Source organism: Eublepharis macularius, chromosome 1 (assembly GCF_028583425.1).
Source record: "Eublepharis macularius isolate TG4126 chromosome 1, MPM_Emac_v1.0, whole genome shotgun sequence".
Lineage (NCBI taxonomy): Eukaryota > Metazoa > Chordata > Lepidosauria > Squamata > Eublepharidae > Eublepharis > Eublepharis macularius.
In genome coordinates, this window is record NC_072790.1 from 147,879,468 (window position 1) to 147,897,272 (window position 17,805).

Below are 17,805 nucleotides of genomic sequence, written 5' to 3' on the forward strand. Positions count from 1 at the left end.
TAATATATTACCAAACAAATAATTGGTAGTGCATAAACAAGGAAACAACATATCCTTTAACTTTTCAGACATTGTCGAAAACGGTGTTGTAAACACCTTTTCCCCATCTCCCCTCACTTTTGTATCAAGTTATTGTATAGTAAAATCATAAGGTATGCAATAATTACAGTAAAAAACTGAAACTAAAATTTTAAAATCCTGTTTGTTTTATGCAATAAAATAGCATCCTATTGTTCTGCAATGAACATTGTTCAAGTGGGGTTTTCAAGTACGTATTAAAACAACACTGAAGATAAATCTGTCATGTAAAAGGTTTTAATGTTTGCTAACAGGACAAAGCAATTATCAGCCCCCTCCTTCCATTTCTGGTTTTCTCCCCAAAATTCTAATTTCATACGCCCTTGCAAAGTTGCTCACATTTCCATAGCGCTTTTTTTGTCATGCATTTGTAGTCATCTTCTGACTGCTTGCTGCTTCTGCATTGAAGAGTGCTCATGTTCCTTCCAGCATTCCCTACTTAGTACTTTATAAGTGAGGGAAATGAATTTCTGAAACTAAAAGCAGCTAGAAAAGAAATCCAGTATATTTTGCTTGAACCATCCAATTCCTTTTATCAGCCCATTCATTAAGTCTTTTAAGCTACTGCTAGGCAAAACATAATTAAGTGTGAATATCAAACCACTGACGTTCTAAAAGGTGTCAGACAATATGAAAATTATATGCACAATTAAATGAACAGCTATTGATTACAGGCTTGAGAAAGTATTTGTACATAAGTTACAGAGGCATAAAGACAAATGGAAATAGCAACTGATCTAAGCTTAGTGAATATAAAACAGCCCCAGTGAATCAGCATCCTGATTCACCTAATAGCCAAGCAGATGCTTAGAGAAAGCCCATAAGCCCAGTATTAAGGTAATAACCCTCCTGCCATTTCCCTGCCTGGCAACTGGATTTAGAGACATAGCATCTCTGAAAATGTAAGTTTCATTTAACTATAGTGGCTAATAGCTATCGACAGACTTACCATCTTATATTTTAATAGCCAAGTGGCCTTGATAAGTAGATACTTATATCTGAGAATACGGGCGACTTACTCACAAGTAGCATTACCCTACAAACTTAGGATTCACTCCAGCCTTGCAGAAACATCTAAAAATGTAGGGGGGGGGCAAGAGGGGCTTTAAAAAAAACCCAAAATACAATACCACTCTTTGTGCCTGCACAGGCACTGCCATATTGAAGGGGGCAGTTGCTGCTGAGGCAGCAAAGATGGAGTTAGGCACACAGGTCGGCTGGAGCTCTGGAGAGAATTTCAGAGTAGCCTCTGCTCAGGGAAAGGACAAAGAGCGTATGGGAGCAACAACAGCAAGGAGGAGGAGGACTTTGCAGAAACAAAACACACTCTCTCAGCCCCACCGACAGTGAAGCTGATTGGAAGGAGGACACAGAGGCCTTTGGTGCTGGAGGAGGAGCTGGCAGCAGCCCAGCTCTGGAAGTGCTGGAAAACCAGGAAGAGAAGCAGCAGTAATAGGCTGAGTGGGAAAACAGAGGAGGAAAAGGTTGGAGGAGGCAGAGTAACATGAAAAGGGAAGGCACAGTAATGGGGTAACTGGGAAAGACTTAGTGGGAGAGGGCAAAAGTGTAAAAAAGAAAGGCTGGGTAAGGGCAAAAGAGGAAAAGGGAAGAGTGGGGGAGGGGAGGAAGTGAAGGGTGGGTGGGTGGGAAGAAAAGTAACAGTGAAAAATGAGGCAAGGAAGAACTCCATTGTTTTAAGATGTCTTGTTGATATTTAAGCTTCATTTCAACTTAGTTTCAGCTCTTTTTCAGATTTTTGCTTGGTTTCAGATTTCCACAGTCCTAATCCTATTACAATGCTTATTGCAGGGATCCCCAACATGGTACCCATGAGTGCCATGGAACCCACCAACAGCTTTTTTTGTTCCCACCAAGTGTTCATAGACTATGGGTGGAGCTAGGTGGATCTTTTGCCCAGCAAGGCTTCTGATTGGCCACTGGAGATTTGATTGGCAGTGCAATTTTTAAAATAATTGCTTTGACAGCAGCTGCCACTATAGCACAAGGACCTTCACTATGTTATTGAAAGTAAGTTGTGGCAGCCATCATATGGCTGGCTCCAGCCACTGTGTGGCTGGCTCTGTTAGAACTCATCACACTTGGTAACAGAATAAAAATATCACCTATTTTTTTCTGTCTTTAGGACCAAGATAGAGTATAGATGATCATTCACTGCTAAGCAAAACAAGGGAATTATCCCAGAGTTCTGTTTTCTCATTTAACCCACTGCACTCTCATTTATAGTCTTTAGTAGTTTAAAGCATCACTTCCATTTCAGGTTTTAATATAACCCATTCTATGGATTGAATTCAATGGCTGTTTGTATAGCACTTTATGTGTACCTATGAGCAATACCATCCTGTCTTCAGACATGGGCTCATGTGGAGAAAGGATATGGTCAGGCCAGCAGCAGTTTTTATAACTGCATTGGCACTTTTTCCAGTTACCACAAATCATAAGAAATGCTCGCCAGCCACACCCATAATTAGATAGCTCACACAATGTGTTTCTCCATTCAAGTTCCTGCATGGGGAAGGAGCCCTACCTCGCTTGTTCTGAATACTACACGGTAGTTGAATTGTGAACCTTCTTTCTCCTTTGCATCTTCAAACTTCTCCCTTCGGATGCTGACTGCTACTGGTCCTAAATTTTCATCTGTTCCAAAGTAGTTTTGATGTTCTGTAGAGCATAAAGAGGACAATACAACAATGAAGCATTAAACTACAAGATCCCCACTTGTTCTTCAGATATATTTTAGTGGCGGAAATGAGACACTCTCCTTGTTTGTCATCTTCTTTCATTATGTTTGATAAGGTGGCAGGATATCACACCTAAGAATACAAATTAATCTGTTCAAATCCAGACATATGTTCAACTTAGACCTGTTGTATTTTAGTTGAAAATACCATATTACAAAAATGCAGAAGGCTAAAAATCACTTCTCTTCTCACAAGTATTACACATTTCAATACTACTAACATTTAAGCTGTGAATTATTCTAGAGTAGCAGTTACCAAAGTGAGCAGTACAGCCCCCTAGGGATTAACTAGGAGGTGTTAAGAGGAAAGGGTTAAGAGTTAGATTCCTCCAAGTGCGTTGTTCATTTATTTATGACTGACCAGGCTAGAGCCTAAAGCGAAACACCTTCCTTGCTTCAAGTTTCTGCCTCTGCATTGTTGTTGAAATTTGGTGAAAATCAGACATTGAGAAACTGGTATCACTTCATCAAGCCCATCCATCACATTAAGAAGTTACTGAACAGAGAAGTAGTTATTAAATATGGTATCTAAGATTCTTGCTAAATGACTTCAGTTTTGGATTTTGAAGAAATGTGCAATTAATTGTTAATGTTTTGAATGTTACTGCTATTATTTTCCTTAGTGGGCTATGCAAACCACTTTCTAAATAATGCTTTTTAATAATCTAGGGCATGGGGCACTGAGGCTGAATTTATGGAATCAAGAGGGCGGTAGCCCAAAAAGGTTTGGTAACCACTATTTGAGAGTATGTTACTGGTGCACTGGGGTCACAGGGCAAATGTCATTGTGAGGAATGAAAACATTCTGTCATTAAAGATCAAGCACACATTTAATCATTGTGAGTCAATGACACAGATTTTTCTACAACAGGATTCACTGCTAGGGTTGACAGACCTAGATGGCACCCTGGCGGGAGAATTTAAGTGGTGAGAACAAGCTCTTTGGTAGCTCATCAATGCACAACTTCAGTTTCCAGCATAAAACTGGAAATGCCATCACTGCATGGGGCACCGCTCTATGATTCACCCCAAAATTCTATGGTTAAACCATAGAGCATCAAAATGATATGATGACTTACTTCCAGTTTTGCATCAGAAGTGATGCTGTGCATCAGTGCAACCATTCCATTTCTCCCCACAGGCCTGTTGAGCAGCGGTGGGGAACAGGAGGCTCAGGCAATCCCCTTCCCTTCCATATGGTACCACACCAATGATTTTCAAAATATTGTCCTGGGACCCCTGCGGGTCTGAGAGGGTACTCCAAGGGGTCAACAAGTCCTTTTTAAGAACAGAGGGTGAACCCTTCTCATGTCAGCTGGATAACAAACATTGTTTTGTTTGGATAGTTTCCTAGGAATGGAGGCAGGGACTCTCCACTTCACAGGAAGAGGACAGAATTGGCCTCCCCATCTTTTGAAGGGCTGGAGCTCATAAGAGTTGCTGCTACCCACAGTTACCTAGCTTCCATATCACCTGAGAGCACTAGCCAGAACATACACTATTCATTACTGGGAATCAATAATTTGGCTGAGTTACACCAAGGATATACTGTTCTAATGCAGTTATCATAGTTACTTTAATTTCCTTTCCAGTGCAAAGGAAATCAACAGAAACATGCTGTCTCTTCTCTGCAATCCTGCAGCTGCTTTCAGAAAACAAAGGATGGATATTGCTTCCCTCATGAGGTTCCTTTCTGTGCAATCTGGGTTACCCAATGTCTGGGGTAATAGGGAGGTTTTGCCCTTCATGTATCATTGGTCCACCCCCCACCCTCCAGGGAATGGCAGCACTCACTCATGGGTGAAAGTGAAGGCATGCATTCTGGAGACTAGTGTGGGAGAGTTAAACTTGTACTCAATAATTCTATTGCACGGAGCAAGTTGTGCTCCATTTTCAACCATGTTCAAATTGCAACCCAGTTACTTTGCCCCACAGACAGGAGTCTCTGAAACTTATACCAGCTTATACCTGCATGCCCTGCTAGAGTGCCACTGAATGAGGGAAACTAACTTTTAGAGATGTGCACTAAGAAAAAAAGTCATAATTTAAGAAAGAGAAGGTATGTCAGTTTTAAGAAATCTCAGAAATGTTGCATTATGAAGGCTCGTTGGGTTCCATTTCAGTTTTCATTAAGATCAGATAGGATGTCTGCCCATTGTTTTCCATCCATGGAAAACGGCAGCTTTTCATGAGAGGACTGTTTCCCACCATGGCAATCTAGTCCAACCTCTCTAAGAACTCCCGACATTTCAAGTGAATTGGACAAAGGGGTCTGATTTTACAGCACCTTGAATAAGATGCCCCCGGCCTTTCTCTTTGCATTGTGGAAAAAGGTAGGAAAATTGCAACCAGTTCTCTGGAATGGACTTTTTTTTTTTTACACCAAACTTTTCCCCCATGGGTCGGTAACAACTCGGTGCTTGCATAGGGGTCTACCTTTACCTTACCTTAGTAACTGTGACTAAAAGTAGTCTAGTTGTTTGTCTAGTGAGGTGACAACCTGCCCTTCTGATTGAATTGCAGTGAAATAGGAGCATTTTTTAATTGAGGCAAGCTCATGTTGCAATGTAAATGGTTTGTTGCATGTGGAGAGGTGGCTGGACTTCACAGTCTCTGCTTGCTGAAGCTAGTGCTGCAGTGCAGAAAAGTATTATTTTGCAAAGCAATGGAGGGGCAGCAATATTTCCTAGTCACCAGGGTGAAGTCTTTCAGCCAGGTTCATGGTATGAAAGTTCACCATAATAAAAAGGGGGCCCTTAACTGTTATGATAGATCCCAGGAGGAAATAAGACCTCTTTCACCAATTCACCAGAGCACAAACATCTATGGCAACAACAACAACTGCATTTATATACCACTCTTCTAAACAGATTAGTGCCCCACACAGAGCGGTGGACAAAGCCAGTTTATTATTATCCCCACAATACAGCTGGGGAGCTGGGCTGAGAGGAGTGGTTTACCCAAGGCTACCGGCTGAGCTCATGACAGTAGTGGGATTCAACCCAGCAGAATGCTGATTTACACCCCAACCACTTAACCACTATGTTACAGCAGCTCTGGAAGGGCAAAATCACAAAAACTACAAAAATTAGGAACAGAAAAGGGGGGCATTTACAGCTAAGCAGTCCATTCCACACCAAGGTCGCCTAGAAGTCAGAAAGAAAACCATCCTAAGATATAGGCACACTCATGGGATAAAAAGTGTGTCATTGGCAACAGACTTACCTGGCTGCGAGAGCCCAGAGACAAAGTTCGTACTCACGAACTCAGCTGGGGAACAGGGAGAAGACACCCAAGCACGGGACACTGCCAGAGCAGCCAGCGGAGCCACGCCGGTCCCTCCTGGGCCTCGTCCTCTGGCCCAAGTACATGGAGAAATCGTGCTGGCCCAAGCGCCACCAGAGTCACGCCAGTCCCTCTGGGGCTTCAGCTGCCAGCCTACGCAGCACCTGGGACAGTGCAGGCCACACCAGGGGTGGCAGTGGCCAAAAGAACAGCCAGCTGCGCCACACCGTCACTCTCCGAGCCACAGACACTGGCCCGAGCAGTGAGAGCCTCAGTGTGGAGGGCTGAGCATGTAGCCAGGGTACGAGGTTTTCTAGAGCCCATTGTTTGCTAGTCCAAAAATAAAGTCTCGGGAAGCATATAGAAAAACAGAAGTGGCATTTCAAACTGCAGCTTGGCGTTTTCACTGAGAAATTTGGCAGATGGCCAGCCATGACTTTAAAGGCCCTAGTTAACCTACAGAAGGCAAGATTTTTGGATGAGATAAGCATCTGGTACAACTGGTCAGGACTCCCCTCCATCTGACTTCCATATAGTTGGCCCAATGGAGTTGCACAAACTTTGGCCCTTTTCCCCATGACACCCCTTTTTCATGGATGAGCCTGGAGAAGAGGCAAAAACAAGCTTTGCTAACGATGGTGCATAGATGTGTTTTCACAAAAAAAAAATCTGATTCACCTTGCATGTTCATTCGCCCCTTGTCAATTCCTTTGTCGCCCACACCAGCACCAAGATGAGAAATATGGCACTTCCCCCCCACACCCTTTTCTGTTGTGTGTGTGTGTTTTAAAGAATGGATTATTTTTAAAAATTTCTCCTGGTAGTCCCAGTATGAGAGTCCTTGAATGAATGAACCTTCATAACTCAACTGGTTCTTTATTTTACTAAGGTCCTTGAACTACAGTCTAATCCAAAAAGCTAAAGTAGCCAGAGTAATTGTTATTATGACTTCTAACTGTAGTACTGTACTCTGTTTTAATGCAGACAGCCTCTTGCTATATAAATTACAGGTGAGTTTTCCTCATAGATGTTGAGACATAGATATCAAGAACACATGCAAAGAGACAGATGTTACAGAAATACAGAGCTATCATCAGCCTCAGAAATTGGAGAGGAATAGTTGCTTTGGGCAGTAACTCATCCTTTCACCATGGACTGCAGCCTGTATCATCAGAGTGCCTCAGAGGGAGCACCCTCACAGTGGCTGCAGCAGCTGCCTAATGTTGGATTGGGAACCTTTTAATTTAATTAATTTAATTCATTAGATTTTTGCCCACCCTTCCTACAAGCCTTCCCGGCCCCACCCCTTGCTGCTCTAGCCTACAAAGGCTGTTGTTGCCAGAGGTCTGCCTGCACTGCTGCTGTTGCTGCTGCCAAGGGAGCTTCTTCCATCAAGGGCTGAGCTTTTCCATCTGCCTGGCTCCGCCCCTTGCTGCTCCAGCCTACAAAGGCTGTTATTGCCAGAGGTCTGCCTGCACTGCTGCTGTTGCTGCTGCCAAGGGAGCTTCTTCCATCAAGGGCTGGGCTTTCCATCTGCCTGGCCCCGCCCCTTGCTGCTCCAGCCTACAAGTTGGCTGCTAGGGGACTGCTTGCCTTGCTGCTGTTCGTTGTTTTTATACTATGTGTGTTAGTTATTGTAGTCTATATGTATTGTTTATGTTGTTAATTTGGTAGGGTATTGGGGGTTTTATGCATGTTTGATAGCCCTTCCAATCTGTGTCCCATCCCAAGATATACTTGTTGTGGGGCTAGGATATTAAACCACTCTCCAATACTGGCGCTGTGCAATGCCAGGTCCATAAATAATAAGACCAAAATGCTGCAAGAGTATCTTGCAGCATTGAATGTGGACCTGGCTTGCGTGACCGAGACCTGGGTGAGGGAGGGCGAGATAGTCGCTTTGAAAGAACTAGCCCCCCCCCCCGGTTATACGGTCCTCCACCAGTCCCGGACAAATGGTCGGGGGAGGCGTGGCTTTGCTCATTCGGGAGTCTTTCTCCTTCAGACCACTCCCCACCCCAAAAATTACTGGCATTGATTGTGTGGGCCTAGCATTGAATACCAAGGAGAGGTTGGCAATATGCATGGTGTACCGACCGCCTACTGCACCTGCATCTTCCCTGTCTGGTCTGTTGGAGACAGTGGCCAGCTGGGCCTTGGAATTCTCGAGACTTTTGGTTCTCGGGGATTTCAACGTCCCTGCTGACGACGACGCCTCCACACAGGCAATTGACCTGGTGTCCTCCATGGCGGCCCTAGGACTCTCCCAGTTTATTTCGGCTCCCACACATCAAACAGGTCACACACTGGATTTGATTTTTGGGGCAGGGATGATGGTGGTCCTGGATGCCTATGATGCAGTGCCATGGTCCGATCACTTTGTTCTGAAGGCTCATCTGAGCATGCCGCTCCTTTCCTGGGTGGATGGTGAGCGGATTTACGCTCGCCTGTGGAGACTTATAGATCCAATTGGTTTCCAGGTGGCTCTGCAGGATCCAATGCCCCCTGGCAATACGTTAGATGAGCTGTTGGATGATTGGCATAGCCGACTTTCCGAAGCCATTGACATTATTGTCCCCTGGCGTCCTCTCCGAGCCCGCAAACAGGTAGCTCCTTGGTTCACCGAGGAGCTTCGCCAGATGAAGCAGTCTCTGAGACGGCTAGAGCAAGTGTGGAGGCGGGGGCACAACAAAGAGGCAAGAACATCTTATAGGACGTTTATGAAAGCCTATGAGGTGGCAGTGAAAGCAGCAAAGAGGGATTTCTTTGCTGCTTCCATTGTGTCCGCTAGCTCACGCCCGGCTCAATTATTTCGAACAGTTTGGTCCTTGGTCTCCCTCTCTCAGGGAGACCACCAAATTCTTAATTCGACTATTGGCTGCGAGGCTTTTGCGAGCTATTTTGCAGGCAAAATCTTGTCCCTTTGCCGTGGCCTGCTGCCCACTGTTGATACAGTAAGGGAACTGGAGACCCCTTGGCCGTCTTCTGGGTCTATATTAGATCATTTCAGGCTGCTCTCCCAGGACGAAGTTGACAGGATCCTGCAGGGGATGAGGCCAACCACCTGTCCTTTGGACCCCTGCCCATCCTGGCTGGTGAAGGCCAGCTCGGAGGGGCTACAGGATCATTTGGAGGCCATTGTTAACATCTCCCTGAGCTCTGGGGTTTTTCCAGGAGCGTTAAAGGAGGCAGTGGTGTGGCCCCTCCTGAAAAAAACATCTTTGGACCCCACCGACCTGTCCAGTTACCGCCCAGTGTCGAACCTCCCATTCCTGGGCAAGGTGATTGAGCGGACGGTGGCGGTACAACTGCAGGAATTCCTGAACGATGCTGTATTCCTGGACCCATTCCAGTCTGGCTTCCGTCCTGGCCCTGGGACGGAGACGGCCTTGGTTGCCCTCACAGATGACCTTCGCAGGCATCTGGATCGAGGCGGGTCGGCGCTGCTTGTGTTACTCGATCTCACAGCAGCGTTTGACACGGTCGACTATGATTTGTTGACCAGCCGCCTCGCCAACGTGGGGATTAGGGGGACAGCTTTACAGTGGCTGGTCTCCTTTCTCCAGGGTCGGGGACAGAGGGTGGCGCTCGGGGGAGATCTATTGCCCCGTCACCCTTTGGTGTGCGGGGTTCCCCAAGGGGCGATACTCTCCCTGATGTTATATAACATCTACATGCGCCCCCTCACCCAGTTGGTGCGGAGGTTTGGGCTGGGCTGTCATCAGTACACGGATGACACCCAGCTTTTTCTGTTGATGGACGGCCAGCCAGACATGGCCCCAGACAATCTGGCCAGAGTTCTGGAGGCTGTGACGGTATGGTTGAAACAGAGCAGGCTGAAACTGAACCAGGTGAAGACGGAGGTCCTGCAGCTGGGACGGGGGCTGCCAGGTGTTAGGATCCAGCTCCCTGCCCTGGATGGGACACCACTGGCAACTTTGCCAGTGGTGAAGAGTCTGGGTGTGCTTCTGGATGCCTCCCTGTCGATGGAGGCCCAGGCCACGGCGGTTGCCAAGTCTGCATTTTTCCATCTTTGTCAGATCAGGCAACTTGCCCCCTACCTGATGCCCCAGGACCTGGCTACAGTGACCCATGCAACCGTCACCTCCGGGCTAGATTACTGTAACTCACTCTACGCTGGGCTACCCCTGGGCCTGATCTGGAAACTACAACTGGTCCAGAATGCGGCGGCGCAGGTCCTGACTGGTATATCTTACCAGTCACATATCACACCTGTCCTGCGCCAGCTGCACTGGCTTCCGGTTGAATTCCGAATCAGGTTCAAGGTACTGGTTCTTACCTTTAAAGCCCTGAGTGGGTTGGGACTGGCATATCTTTGGAACCGCCTCTCCCTGTATGTTCCCTGGAGACCGCTTTGATCAGTGGATGAATGTTTACTGGTGGTCCGCAGCCCTAAGGAAGCCTGTCTCACTTCAACCAGGGCCAGGGCCTTCTCAGTCCTGCCCCCAGCCTGGTGGAACGCTCTGTCAATGGAGACTCGGGCCCAGCGGGACATATTATCGTTCCACCAGGCCTGTAAGACAGAGCTGTTCCGCCAGGTGTTCGGTGGTTGAAGGGGGCGGTGCCATGTCGGCCTCCCACCTTTGGGGTAGGGGGGTTCTCACCACCATTGCACTTGGTTAATTTATTTCATTATTGTTTTGTATGTTGATTTTAGTAATGTTGTCTTCTTGTTTTTATTGATTTTAACTTGTTCACTGCCCAGAGCCCCTGAGGACGGGTGGTATATAAATTGAAATATAAATAAAATAAAATAAAGTGGGTTCAGAGCTTTTGAGTAACTCATTAAGCAATCCTGAACTGAACTCCCAAACATATGAACTGCAATACTTACACAGGTAGTGCATACCAATAATGTGTTGGCTCCATACTACAAAAGACTCAAACTGTAAAACTTCTATAAGGTAACTAAACCTTCCAAAGTGGCCATCGCACAAACTAGAGAACTTCAAACAGAAGAAACAAGTTGTATAGCAGCAAGACAGCCACAGCACAGCCACATGATAACTGCAAACATGGACCGACACCAGTGTTCAAGGTACAAACTGTGCTCTCGTGACATAGATTATGACCCAAATTATGGTCATAGTGAGAAAAGGGTCAGAGGTTCCCATTCTTCTCCACCCTGACTCTGAGAAGGAAGAAGGCTGGGAGAATAAAGCACCACACACTTTACTCACTTTCAAAAGGCAAGGTTGGGAACCTGAAGACTGGCAAGTGGACCTTCAGGAAGGGCCAGCTACTGAACATTCCAGAGAAGCAAACATGAACAGTGCAGCTGAAAATGTCACCCATTTTGTTGACCGGGCGTTACGCCCTTTTCGGGAAAAGCATCCACAGGCTCTTGTCTACCATTTTATGGATGACATCCTGGTGGCTGCGCCCCAGATTCCACCAGGGTGGTTGGGAGACCTTATTCAGTCTCTCCAACCTTATGGCCTCATTGTGGTCCCCGAAAAGGTGCAAGTTGTGGAGCCTTATACCTATCTTGGGCATCGGATGCTTCACTCCTTTGCTGCTCCGGTGGATCCTTGTTTAAAGTTTCTGTCTCTGCTTACCCTTGTTGCCTTGCAGCAACTCCTAGGCACCCTTAATTGGGTGCAACCTTATTTTTCTTTACCTACCAGTCTTTTGAGTCCATTGTTTTCCTTACTAACTACTGTGAAACATCCCAGTGATCTTATTACTGTTCCCCTGCAAGCCCAGGCAGCTTTACAAAAGGTAAATGAGATTTTAGCTCAGCAGAGTGTCAATAGGATCCCCGCGGGGCTTGCTGGCCTCCGCCTCTTCCTCCTTCCCACTCCCCAAACGCCCACTGGAGTTTTGGGAATGCTGCATCATGAGCAAGTCTTTCTTGTAGAATGATTGTGTCTTTCTCATGGCTCTCACCAAAATGTCCTTCCGTATCCTCATGCCACGGCCGATCTCTGTGCCATGGCACGAGAGCGTACTGTTGTACGCACTGGTCATGATTTGCTGTCTATCACTATGCCTTTTCCTAAAAATTTCAATCACCTTCTGCGTACCTCTCTACCGTTTCAAATTGCTCTTGCTGACTTTGTGGGAGAAATCCTCTTTCATTTGCCCAAAGATCACCGCTTTTCTCTCCTGCAATCAGCACCAATTTTCCTTCAATCTCTTCAGTCTCCTCATCCTGTACACGCAGCGGTCACAGTTTTTTCCAATGGTGGCCGCTCCCGAGGGGACATTGTTTATCAGAGCAATGGTCACTGGATTACTAAATATTCTGCAAACCAGGCCTCTCCCCAGTGAGCCGAGCTTGCTGCGGCTATCCTCGCATTTCACACCTTTGCTCATCAACCTTTCAATCTTATCTCTGATTCACACTACGTTTGCAAGCTAATTAGCTGCCTTCCCGGTGCTTATCTGGCACCACGTATCGATTCTAATCTTATGGCTCTGTTTCTTACTTTGAAAGCTCTCCTTGAACAACGTTCTCATGCCTTTTATGTTGCCCACATCCGCAGTCACACCTCATTGCCTGGACCTTTAGCGAAAGGCAATGCCCGTGCTGATAAAGCGGTCCATTCTCTGTTTTCTGATCCCATCTCCAGTCATCACTTTTTTCACCAAAATGCCAAGGGCCTCGCTCAGTTATTTAATATTCCTCTGTCAGAAGCCCAAGCCATCGTGTCTGCTTGCTCTCACTGTGCAGGTTTCTCACATATCCCTGAAAGGGGGGGGGGTCAATCCTCATGGCCTAGGGCCCAATAAGCTTTGGCAAATGGATGTCACTCATGTTCCTGACCTCTCCCCATGGAAGTTTGTTCATGTATCTATCGATACCTTTTCTGGAGTACTGTGGGCCACTCCCCAGAGGGGGGAAACTACTTTTCATGTTATTTCACATCTCCTAGCTGCCATCACTGTTTTAGGCCATCCGCAGCGGTTAAAAACAGATAATGGCGCTGCTTACAGTTCTTCTACCTTTCAACAATTTTGTGATCAATGGAATATTTGTCTTTCTCATGGCATTCCCTGTAACTCCACTGGCCAAGCTATTGTTGAAAGGGCTAATCGTTCCTTCAAAACCCTGTTGCACAAACAATTAAAACGGGAAATATAGAACCCCCAATTTAGCAAATATTACACAGCAAGTCCATAAAGTTCTTTTTACTTTGAATCAATTAAATTTCTCTCAAACCCCAGGAACCATGCTTTCTTCTCCCTATGATAGACACTTCCGGGAGCGACCACAGCTTCCGCAGCTGTTGGTGCTCTACCGAGCCCTGCCTGACCGGACGTGGTTGGGTCCTGTTCCCTTAATAACCTGGGGTCGAGGTTTTGCTTCTGTTCTTACCCCTACAGGTCCTTTGTGGGTTCCTGCAAAGTGCGTGCGGCCTGCACATGGCGTGGCATCAAGTGACAAGCAACCCGGTGGCTGAGATGGAAAAGGGCAGCCTGGAGCAAGCTCAGCAACTGTTTCACCCCCTCCCAAAGGGGCCGAGGGTGCCGCGGGCCCCACTGATCACATGGGGAACTGTCAAGCAGACGACCAGCAAAGCACAACACGTCCTGCAGGCCAACAATCAGACAGAGACACCCGAGAATCTGTGTGCTGCCATCTTTGCGGTTATAACTGCCAATTCACTTCTCATTCTTTGTGTGCTGTGCTGTTTTCTTCCTCCCGGGAGAGCAACCCTCCTGCATGACCATTTAGATTATAACCTGTGGGAGCGGCTAGCCTGGCAAGTCAACGCTTCGACCTTTTGCCTTGCGGAATCTGCTGACATGCATATGCTGTTAGCCTCCTGCCTTATTCCTGTTTGTACCCCACTGTCCTTATTTCTCGATGATTCAGGGCTTGGTGCCTTTATTTCAGGTTCTCAGATGAAGTATAGCCAAGCCCATGATTGGGGTCAGACTGGATATCAGCTGCCCCCTAACGCTTTATCTTTATATACTCCTTTTATAGCTTCTAATGGCTCTGCTAATCAGACTACGTGTGCACGCATTGTGAATTGCTCAACCAATCCAAACAAGCCTCACTGTTTGTCAGTTGGCCCAAATGCTATTAATTGTTCCACTGTTGAAAATGTAACTTTTACCTATGCTTATACTATTTTGCCCCATGGATGGTTTTTCTCTTGTGGCTCCCGAACCTTCAACTATATTTCTGCCAATTTGTCTGATACTATTTGTTGCTTAAATCATCTTACTGTTGTATTCCCCACCAAACAAGATTTGTTAACCCCCAATCGAAGACGCCGAGCCACAACGCTAGATTCCAGCTGTGACTCTACAGTGAATCTCCTAAGCGATGCAGAGGCCGTGGCCCTTGCACCCTCTCTTGTCGGCGTTCCAGCGCTCACCATTGTGAACCATCGAACTCTTAGCAAAATAGCTTGCAGCCTGGCAAAGACAATAAATGCAACTTCTATTGCAATTGCCGCCCTGAATGCTGAGCTCATAGAGCTCCGCCGTGCTGTTCTGGACAATCGCGCTGCCATTGATTATTTGCTGTTGTTGCACCATCAAGGTTGTGAATCTGTTAAGAATATGTGTTGTTTTAATATATCTGATAACTCACAAAAAATATCTGTTCAGTTGAACAATTTACATAACCTTGCTGCTGATATTAAGCAGGACCTCTTACCCTCTTGGTGGGCGGCCTTATGGTCGTGGTTGCCCACTGGATGGATAGGCTTATTGATTCAGTATGGCCTGTTATTCTGCACCTGTCTCATTGTCTTGTGTTGCTTTATACAATGCCTTCCAGCCCTCACTCAGATGGCTTTACGAAAATGTACAACGCAGCCCAGTCTTTTCCCCCTCATGTCTACTCAAGCAAGAATGCTAGCGAAACAGCTTAAAGCGTACACATCCGATCTGGAGGTTGATAGCGAGCAAGAATGCTTGTTGTACATGGCTTACTGCTTCTAGACTTAAAAGAAAAAAGAGTGGGATGTAGGTCAATGTTTAGGCACACCTACCTTGACCAAAGGACATTCTGCTAATACTCATAAATGCTTAACAATGCAAAGTGTCTTTCTGCTACGTGCAGTTTTCCTGTTTCTGCTAGTAACTGGTTAACCGGATGTCAGCAAAGACAGACATCTCTTTCCTTATTCATTGTTCCTGGGGATTATGCAAGAATGCACAGGCTATGCTTAAATAAACAACCACTGCCCAGTGGGGCAGACCGGTGTTCAGATCTTCAACCCTGTGTCGTGTGATTCCTACAGAGGGTTCTGTACCCTTCTACTTGTTCCACTATTTGCCCTTTGATCAAGTCCTTCACATACTGAGAGATTCAGGTCCAGTAGCACCTTAAAGAAGAACTAGATTTCGAAGGCATGAGCTTTGGAGAGTTAGAGCTCCTTTTGTCAGATACCAACTAACTCTGAAAAGTTCATACCCTGGAAATCTAGTGGGTCTTTAAGATGCCACTGGAAACAAATCTTGCTCTTCTACTACAGACCAAAATGGCTACCTGAAACCATATTGAGAGATGTGTCTCTCCAGTCCCTGAAAGCATTGTTTTGAAGGGAAATGCTACCCTTGATATTCATGGCATACATGGTCGCCAGCTCATAGACCTTTTTCTGGGTGAGAGGCTGTGGCCAGCACTTGATGCCCCTTTACAACACCTTTGTCCCAAGGTGGCCACCTCTGGGTCAGCAACAGTCTATCGTCTTCTGGAGCACATGCTTCAAGGCAATTACTTAGCCCAGAACTTAGAAGTCACAGCAGAGTACCTCAGCAAAGTCCTTAAGGACAAACCCAATTTGGGTGAGTCAGCCACTGATGTTGGTTCAGCACACTTCCCCCCACCCCATTTTTGGTCTCTAAGGCCACTTTTTGCAGTGCACTCTTCTGCTCTACCAGATGCTCAATCATATGTGGAGTTGCAGCAGGTGGTACCATCAGTGAGGGGGCAATGCTGCGCTTCTCCTGCAGTAAAAGCCTACCCTTCACACTGCGTAAGAACTGACCCGTGATACTTTGGCAGGACTGGAGCAGAAATTCATGGACGGCAGTGTCCCAGCTAGGATTCTCTGCAGAACCCGATCCTAGGGCTTCTTTCATCACTGTGAAGGAGGTGGGCTGTGCAATAAATTCATTTTACACTCGAAGTCTTTGCCACTGTCCTGATATATGCACCTCCATCAGTCATCATGAAGCTTCTGTAAACTTCCCTCCCTAACTACTCCCTGCATGGTGCTAGAGGGTTGACTGCCTTATGCTCCTAGTCTATGAACTAGACATGAAGTAAAACCTGGGAGTAGCCAGCCAAGAGGCCTCCCTCACCCTGCCAGCTGTCCCTTCCCCATGCCCTCCACTTGCCATCAGTGCAATCAGTGACAGGTACTCTTGCTGTGACTGAGAGCTGGCCCATATGTTGGATATGAGCTTAGCAGTCTCTCACAACCATGGGACGGCTGTGCCTTCATATGCTTCCTGGCAGTCCTAAAGATGAGTCCTGCTCATCATTGTGTAAGCAGGGATTGTATACCAGGGTATGACATGGTAGAGCAGCCTGTGGAACACAACATCCTCAGCTATGGAAAATGGCCTGCTATCTGGAGTGATCAGCTTTCCAATAAGGCAACATTCTTTGCTGCTGCCTTCTTCTGCCTGCCCTCTCCCACCCTGGACATACTGGTACCAACATCAACATCTCTATGAGATACGTCTTTGCCGGAGACCTGGCAGGAAGAGAGCAAGAGGGTATAGTGAACAAATTCCCCTCTGTGCTGAATTAGGGCTGCATGGTAACTAGTAATTCACCCAGCACCTCTCTCACTGAAGAAGCACCACATGGTGGTGTGTCTTCAGATGGCTGGTGAGCCTTGTCGTATTGAGAGAACCCAAGTCTCTCCCATGACTGATCCTTGTCCTACAGAGCTAGCACTTGGCAAAACATACATCCTCTAAGCAACAGAGCATATTACACAACCAGGATGTCTGACTCCTGCAGTGTGTGTGTGAGCCTCCTCCTCAGAAAGGCTCCATGGAAGAGAATGGATGGCAAAGGAGATGGCAAAGGGAGAAAGGGTAGAGATGGCTGAAGGGCTGCTAAGTTGTGCAGGAAAATCAGCACCAAGATCAGGCTCTTCCTCCAGACCCTCAAACAGCCCCTGCAGCCCTGTGGTAAGCTCCAGAGTCCAGACTCCTCTGACACTCTTACCCCCAAAGACAGACTTCTGTTCCTCTTTGGGCTGAGTCAGAACGGGCTTAGAAGCAGAAAGAATAGCTGCAGATGCTACTATAGCACCTATGCAAGTACTGCCCACCTCTACAGGGAGGACTGCAGATTGCACAACAGGAGCTGCTGGAGAAAGCCACTGGATAAAGGGCCCTGCAAGGCTGCTTTATCACCCTGCCAGAGGCTGGGCTGAGCTGCTCTTCCAGTGCCCTCAGCAGATCTTGGGGGATGAAAAGCCTCCCTCCTCCTCCTTTCTGTTCTCCCAAGATTTCCCAGGGCCCCTTCCATGCTGTAAACCCACCTGACAATGTTATCCCAAATTACTAATTAACCTACAAAAGATGGAAAACAAGTAACAGATGATAACCAGAAAAGCCAACAAAACAAGGAAAAATACCCACAGTGAAAAACAAGAAACAAAGACCTAAGAAGGACAAATCAGAGACTGCATACCTTTACAAACTTATATTTTGTATTTATCTTTTTAAGCAAA

At 46.6% G+C, this 17,805-nt stretch overlaps 1 protein-coding gene across 3 annotated transcripts in view; it reads right to left on the bottom strand.

Moving 5' to 3' along the window:
- Positions 1-17,805, bottom strand: part of SIPA1L2 (signal induced proliferation associated 1 like 2) — a 137,622-nt gene that overhangs the window by 80,920 nt on the left and 38,897 nt on the right. For all 3 annotated transcript variants that reach the window (XM_054988074.1, XM_054988065.1, XM_054988055.1), the window contains exon 3: positions 2,624-2,757. In XM_054988074.1, coding sequence (XP_054844049.1) covers positions 2,624-2,757 — 134 coding nt within the window. The remainder of the gene's footprint in view (positions 1-2,623; positions 2,758-17,805) is intronic.